General features: G+C 46.0%; 1 protein-coding gene across 1 annotated transcript; it reads left to right on the top strand.

Annotated features, from left to right (window-relative positions):
- Positions 1 to 1819: 1819 nt before the first annotated feature.
- Positions 1820 to 5249, top strand: LOC107267618 (achaete-scute complex protein T3-like). The gene is made up of 3 exons (XM_015739558.2): positions 1820 to 2940; positions 3037 to 3380; positions 4545 to 5249. The coding sequence occupies exons 1-2, from the start codon at positions 2156 to 2158 to the stop codon at positions 3272 to 3274; spliced, it is 1023 nt and encodes a 340-aa protein (XP_015595044.1). The 5' UTR covers positions 1820 to 2155; the 3' UTR covers positions 3275 to 3380; positions 4545 to 5249.
- Positions 5250 to 8125: the final 2876 nt, after the last annotated feature.

Raw genomic sequence — 8125 nt, 5'->3', positions numbered from 1 at the left:
AATGGGGGGGGGGGGGGGGGTCAGAACCATATTAATAATGGAAAGGTCAAAGGTCTCGACACTGTTGGACGAACAAGTGGTGAAATACGTACCAGTGAAGGACCTGATTGTATTACAGCACGTAGCCTGGTCCCTTGGATGATTTACAATGGAATCGGTTAGGCGTCTCGTCGTTGCTCTAGGAAATAATGAAAAATTCCTCTTACCAAGGCAAGTTTAAACCGCAAGAAGCAGGTACCGTCATTATTTGAAATAGTAGGTAAACGTATAACTCTCTCGAAGATACTTCATGAAGGTACTCGGAAGTGACCGTTAGGGTCGTAATCGAGTTCGCCAAAGTCCCTTATCAGGCCCAATACTTCGATACCATCTAAGCAGCAAGTCACATTGCTGCCCCCTATATGCGTTACCTTACGTAACCTGACTTCACTTTGGGTCCCATCGTTTTGCTTAGCCGCACGTGGGATAATGGCGATGGGCCAGAAGTGCCGTAAGGCCCCGACGTACGGGTTCCGATAAATCCTCACGAGGTCCTAACACGAACGTGCGAGCGTCTACCTGCGAGTAACGAAAGGTTCGCTGGTTGGACCGAGGGGCCCTATAAGGCCCCGTACCACTAATGCTTTTCCAGAAGAAATTTTTTTTCCCTCTATCAAGAGTAGACCCGAGGTTACTTGGCATCGGGAATTTTCTTAATAATTTCACATGCAAACTCGCCCAGAGTAACTGACGACACCCTCCTTCATTTCTCTTATCCTGCGACCCCTGTTACTATATTTTTCTTTTTTTTTTTTTTTTAATACTGTCCCTGGAAAAGTAGTTCGTCATCGTTTCTAGGGAGTGTAGTGAGTTACTGGGACTCACGTTCGATAAAGGGAATAGGGTATACCTGTTCGTTGAATGCCACCGTCCGCGTAGCTACATGGATATGTGGATATGGGGATAGGTGGGTACGAGGGTTCGTGCGTGTCTACCTGCGTACGCGCATGTGGTATATACTGGTTAGGTAGGTGTGCGTATGTGCGTGGACGCGCGGCGTGTAGGCCCCTGGTGGCCCCTAGTGGGCCCCAGTGTGCCTCAGGGTGAACAGGGCCGTGGAGGGCCGAGGAGGGATCGGCGCGCGCCACGGAGCAGGGAGGGGAGGACGGCTCGCGTCTCGCAGCCTCCCCTCGTGTTCTTCTCGCCCCCACCTATGGACCAGCTTTTTCCCTCCCGGTAACTGTTCAAATTTTGTTCTTCGAGAAGGCCGACTGGCGGGGATACAGACCCTCCATGGCAGTGATTCTCATTCAGGGCCAGACTGCTGGAACTGTAGGGACTGCCGTTGGGTCGTTGGATAAATCTTCTTTCTTCTCAATTAACAAGTTTTTCAAATTTACGGATTAAAGCGATGACGCCTGAACGATAGCTGTGGAAAATTTTCGAAAATCATAAAAATCGTAGAAATTGTCCGAGACAAAGGAAAATTGCAATTGCAATGCGGTAGAAGAAGAAATAAAAAAGTGACTCTTTAACAGTCACGTATACGTCAAAATACGATTGATTCGCGCATGACGTCTCATCGGGCTACGAGCAATCAGCAATACTGATCGAGTCAGCAACGAGGAACGGGCTGAATTTGCTTTTCTGAAGATGAGAATCTCGGATGCGGCGTAGGGCCTTTGGGCCTGAATGGTATGGAGGGGATCCGGGGTCGGGGGACCGGTGGGGTTTAGGGTCCGATCGAGTGTGGGGCCTGATGGTGGGGATAGGCGCGTGCCCGCCCGCCTATATAAGGCCCCGAACCCTCCTTGGCAAGGCATTTCGGGAGGTACGACCATACAGTACGCATTGAGGGTGCAATCCAGGCAAACAATAAGTTTTCTCAAAGTTTTACTCGAGGATTCTCTGCACGTATCTAAGCAACAAGGTTTTACCGTGTTTACTCGTACTGACTACGCGCTACACACGCGGCCTGACAAGGCTCGGGCTCTGTGGGAAGCTGAGCGAACAGGAGTAAGGAAATACGCATACAGAAGAGGGAGAGAGAGTGAGAGAGGGAGAGAGCAAGAGAGACAAAAGTTTACACCCAAGGTCTGAGCCTCATTGACACGCATAAAAGAGGGATCGGGCACGCGAACGCGACACGCCTCCAGTGGGGACTGATAACTGTGATATGACTTTAGTGGGACTTAAGGACGAAGATTTGAATCGACTACCCACAATGCTGAGCGTGCATCAGCAACAGCATCACGGATTACTGACTGGACCGGCAGGACCTCAATCTCATCGTGGCAACGTGATCGTCTCTACGAGTAGCGTTCCCGGATCAATCGGCGTTGGCGTTGGAGCCAGCAGCCACGAGATCAAGATGCACGGATGCAAGCGGTCCAAGATTTACGCGCAGTCCAGTCCGTACGGGACGCTTCCGCATCAGCCAGCCTCCGTTGCGCGACGCAACGCGCGCGAGAGGAATCGCGTGAAGCAGGTGAACAACGGGTTCGCGACGCTTCGGCAGCACATACCGCAGAGTGTTGCCCAGGCCCTGGGGGCCAGCGTCTCGACGAGCCCCACGCCGGCAGCCGCAGCCGCAGCCTCCAACACCGCCGCAGGACGTGCCGCCTCCAAGAAACTTTCAAAAGTCGAGACGCTCCGGATGGCCGTCGAGTACATCAGGAGTCTTCAGCGACTTCTCGACGAGCACGATGGCACATCTTCGGACACTGGCACGATGACCTCATCGTCCTCGGCCTCGTCGCCTTCGTCCTCCTGCTCCTCGTCGTCGTCATCCTCCTCCTCGTCGACCTCGACGTCCCCGGCATCCTCCAATGCCGACTCGCAATTGGATCTCATTACGGACGGTGGTAACCATCATCATCGTCATCACCTTCACCATCATCACCATCATCATCATCACAGCCATCACAACGACCATCAGCAGCAGCAACAGCAGCAGCAGCAGCAACAGATGAGATTGATCGGCAGCAGCAACGGTGATCTTCAGAGCCAGACCAACGAGCTCCACGTGCAGTTGCAACGTGCAGCCAATGTTGGCAGTCCGTCCTCGTTCGTCGCGGCGCCTTCTTCGGAAGCGTCGAGCTCACCCACGCCAAGCTTCGTCAGCGACGCCTCGTCCGCCGGTAGCCAAGGATACGGCGGCGGTAGTGGTCCCACTTCCGGTACCACCGCGTCCATCTACGCCTCGCACTCCGACAGTTACGACAACTACGAGCCCATGAGCCCCGAGGATGAGGAACTGCTGGACGTCATCTCCTGGTGGCAGCAGAGTCAATGAGGATGGACCACATCTCGAGGCTTCGGACCTTCGGCTCAAAATCGTCATTGTCACATCCAGCATCCGCATTCTCTTCTGTCATCTCCTCGTTCTTCTATCGATCAAGGTTTGTCCTCAGATTTATGAAAAAATTCATTTTTTTCATCCCTTCAACATCTAACCTAACTGCAGCATCCTGTACCAATGTTGCCTCTCTTTGCTCTTCCCAGCCCACCCCCTACCTCCTTTCCCTCTTTCTATCTCCCTCTCACTCATCACCATAGTCCTTCTTCCTCCTCCTCCTCCCCTTCTTCTCTGTCGAGGAAGCTCAAAGAAACTTCTGACTAGATTTGTGACCTTGCCCTCACAATGCCCTGCGACCCCTCGCTCAAACTCCCAGGCCATTCAAATCGCAGACTCCATTCAGCATCCTGCATACACCCGAGAAGCGAAGCTTTTGTGCGATATTTCTTTCACGCTTTTGCTCCTTCCTCCGTCTCCTTATTCGGCATCAACCTCTTACTTCGTTCCTTCTCTCCTCCCTTATCCTCCTTCGTATCCGGAGTTACGTTTCGCCGCGGTGCCAATGACGCTAGGTCCATCCGTTCCCGAAGTCTCATTGATTCCCGATATAAATACGAGCCGTCTTAACCCTGCGACTTCATCCAGGTCGGAACCGTTATTTTCACTAGTTCCAAATCTCACCGCATCGTTACGGACTGCGCAACTGGTCTCATGGTGACCTGGGATTTAGTGGGGTTTGTGTCATGGGGTGTCATGGGGTCCTCCGGGGCTTTCTCGGGAGTCGGGGGTCCTGATCTACTCCAGCTCAGCCAAGTCGCTCTTCTCTTTCCCGAACGATTTCGTCTCGCGCGCTGCATTTAACCTGAATGCATCGTTCAGGATATTCCAGTCCCCCCCTTTTGTCGGTTTTTCAACCGGTATGCTATTCTTTCTCTTTTCTTTCTTGTCTGGCCCCGAGAACCGTGTGGGGGACTCCCTTCATAAAACCGCCCTTACCTGAAATCATCTCCTGCTCCTTCTTTTTACTTCTACTCCCGTATACCTGGGCTCGATTCCGCTTCGAAAACCTGCGCACGCGTTAGCCGCTACTACCTACGTCTCTTTCCTCTCTCCGTTTATCAATCCCACTTTCTCCATACAAACCCACTACCGATACGATCAATAATTAGCGTGACCACACTTGCGACCAACGTCAATGTTAATTCTGAAAAAAGAGAAAAAAATCGACAAGGCGCACCACTGATTATTATTTTTTTTCTGCTTTCAGGAATCAGACAATTTATTAAAGAGAAAAAGAAAATTGAGATAACACCAAGGCACAAAGATAACGAAGAGTCGAAGCTACCGAAAAATCGAGGACAATCATAGAATCTCGGCTGTTCCACCTACTGTGATCTAGTCATACACGTTCTACGGAAGATGCTCACTCTTGAGATGGCCCAACGTTGCTTTCTGCTCCCATGAAGATAAAAAAGAAAAGACAACTTGTATTAGAATTAACTCCGCAGCCACTATAGCAAACACGCAACAGCCAGCGTAGATTTAGACGTTACTTTAATTTTAATTTAGGGAATATACGAGACCTGTTACTCATCGCGACTCCAGTGTACATATAGGATGTAAGTATCTAGGGAAGAGAGGATGAGCAAGCATAGGACGAGTAAGAGATAAGTGAGAAGATACGATTAGGATTAGAGGTCGACCTCATCCTTAGAGAGTATGAGGTTCTGTTCCCTTTTTTTTTTCACATTCAAAGTGCCTGCCTTAAAGTGCTATACATATTATTTATTGACTTGCTCGCGAACGAGCCTAACGATGGCGCGGATGCCATTTATTTAATTGTAAATGAGGATAGACCTTTTTTTTCATAGAGAAAAATACCAGCCGACTTGTCGCTAAGAAAAGTCTATAGGTTTTCATAGAAATTCCCATATGCCAGTGCCTTTTGAAAATAATTAATATTCGACATCGACTTACAATCTGTTAAATATATGAGAGAATGTTATGTATACATAATTAATATTTTTATTTTCAACCTGTCCCTATATTTATTCACTCACCTTCATCCTTGATAATTTATTCATTATATTTCCTATTATGGGATGTCGACTCTGGTCGAGTAACGCCTTGCCAGGTGATTGGTATCCTAGTCACCAGTAATTCACTTTAAATATGGCAAGTGAGTGTCATTAAAGTCATTATATAGTTAGTGTAACGGTACTGATAGAAATGCAACAGTGGATATTGACGTTGCTAATAAACCTGTAATAAATTAAGAAAATCCAATAGGCCCCAAAGCGTGTAAATGAACTATGACAAATTACAGTTGAATCTTATTATTAGCCCAGGCAGACCAAACTGGGTACTAATTCTAAGTACAGGTACTGACCTACCGTAACGGCCACTTTACACTTTGAGTTGCATTTTAACATTACTTAGGTATAGTTAGTGCATGCATTACCGCTAGACCTAACAGGATTGTCATTTGACTGTAGGTGAAAATATTACAGGTATTATTGTTGCAGCCAATTTTCAAATTTCTATGAAAATTTTAATCAGCTTATCGCACCGGATTCTCTCAAGCCCAATCACTGACCATGAAATTCATCTAAAAATATCTCTACCCCCTTAGTAATCGTTCAGTTTGTCGGCGCCTATGGAATTTTTTCTTACAGTCCAATGGCCGAACCCGCAACTCGAACGGGGGTCGTTGCCGGTCACGCGATTCCGTGCGCAAGAAACGAACCCAATCCACAAATAATCAAGCAAACCAGCCTTTATGAATGAGAGGTATAAGTTTGCGGATGGTATTGAATTCCGTGTACCCAAGCTAAGGTAAGAGTGATATAAGAATTTTTTTCTCTATTTGATTACTCGATCTGTCCCATCCTAAATCTACGTATGTTTAAATAGACCCGGAATCCTAGCTACTATAGAAACTCAACATGAAACCGTTTGGGTATTAACGTTTATTTCAATGAGGATCTGCCGAGGGTTAGTGGCCTTGGACTGCCACAATATCTACCTGAAATCACCCTCCTACGTTTCCTTCACGGGAGAGCAAGCTTCTTATGTTGTTAGTCTGAAACTCAACGGACTTAGTCTAGTTGTTATTTAAAGCTTTTTCTCAGCAGCAACCAGATTAAACTTAGAACAGACAAGGTGCCACTCTTATTAGGAATAATTCTCAAACAAGTGAAACACACTTGTGCTAAATAGCAATACTTACTGGAGAACTTGGTGAAAGTGAAAACAACATCAGACATCCTTATGTAAGCAGTTAATTGCTAGTTAATGAGTCTAATGAGCTAAGGATTGAAAAAAAAACAGTTTGTTATTTTGTTGAATGAAAATGTCAAAATTAATAAACAAAGGGGAAAAAGGGTGAATTCAAAAATGATTTGAGGAAACAGTGGAAGCAAAACCTGAAAACGCTGTGGTTCATCCTTTTCCAGATTGACAAAACAACTAGTAATAAAATGCACATAAACTTCTATCAAAACGCTCGCATACAATTCATGTTTAAAACGTTAGATAAAAAATCGAACGATGCGCGTTGAATATGAAATACTGGACACAGTGAAGACCGAGTCACGAATCACCACGTTCTTTGCAATATAACATACAACTGACTTCCGTGCCTGCTGGAACCTTTCGTCCTGCAATAGCATTGTAGGCCAGAGGAACATGAAGAGTTACTTACCTCTCGCGGATTCCTGACGATGGAACGCTAGCCGCTCACCTGCAACATCCTGGGCCGCCTGCATCACCTTCCGGAACCTCGTGCTTCTGTCCTCCGGTCGCACCCTTCATCCTCTTGCACTTGCACCTATTTCACTTCATTTCACACGATTGTCACACTGTTCACTATTGCACCACTTATCGTACCTGGTAAATGGAACAAAATATCTTTAAAATCATACGTTTGTAAAGCATCTGAGAAAGATTGAATTACTGTGAATCGTCATAAACTGTATATTTTTTTTCATTAAAAGCTGAGTCGAACTAATGAAAAAATAATGGCGGCCATAACACCATGCTAAATATTGCGTAACTTATTGTGAGAGATAAAAATGAAAACGATAGAATCAGTTATCGGACAACTAAACACCGGAAATCACTAGTCTCTGCAGCTGCATTTTAATAATAAAGTCAGAAGGCAGTCGGAAGTCAATAGTAAAGAAATGCGTTTTTGTGATATGACATGTACAAACGACCATTGGTAAATGCCTCATATAAATTTTCAAATATTTCGACTCACCGTTACTCCTTGTGTATCACAACAATTCCAGAGCTTGGGAACACTACACGGAACAATTAAAACATGAATTTACACAACTTTTCCAAAAATCAATAAGTTATTACAAAGATACTCGACGATGCTACGCACATCCAACTTGCCGTTACCCGCGCGGAGAGGCCAACGGTTCCCCACACCCATTCACCGACAATGCATTGCGGGAGGATTGAAATTGTATTACATTTTAAAAAATATAACTGTTTGCTATTAATACAAAGTTTCTGAATTTTCAATAATAGCAAGAAAATTATACGATTTATGTTAGAACAGCAAAGACTCCTTTTATTACTTGTTCATCTTTTCGGAATTTCTAATTTAAATTCGAGACCGTTAAGCGAAACCAGTGCCTTTCGGATCAGTTGTAATTTTTTAAACGCAACCTGCACAGTAGCGCCCACAACGACATTGTCTTTCCCGACACATCTCCCATACAAAGAAGCAGCCATAAAGGAAGGAAGGAAGAGTATTGTCTTTCATCATAAAGTCCGCGAATTTATAGAAGGTTGCATCACTTAGATTAACCGATGAAATTACAAAACGCGCAATGC

This window comes from Cephus cinctus, unplaced genomic scaffold (assembly GCF_000341935.2).
Source record: "Cephus cinctus unplaced genomic scaffold, Ccin1 Ccin1_scaffold0422, whole genome shotgun sequence".
NCBI classification, from domain to species: Eukaryota; Metazoa; Arthropoda; class Insecta; order Hymenoptera; family Cephidae; genus Cephus; species Cephus cinctus.
The sequence above is the reverse complement of the archived record's forward strand: the minus strand, read 5'-3'. Positions and strand labels throughout refer to the sequence as shown.

Bases quoted from the DNA above. Each gene is read 5' to 3' on its own strand.
- LOC107267618 (XM_015739558.2), top strand. From the start codon at position 2,156: ATGACTTTAGTGGGACTTAAGGACGAAGATTTGAATCGACTACCCACA. The intron at 2,941-3,036 runs GCAACAGATGAG...CAATGTTGGCAG, and splicing joins CAGCAACAGCAGCAGCAGCA to TCCGTCCTCGTTCGTCGCGG.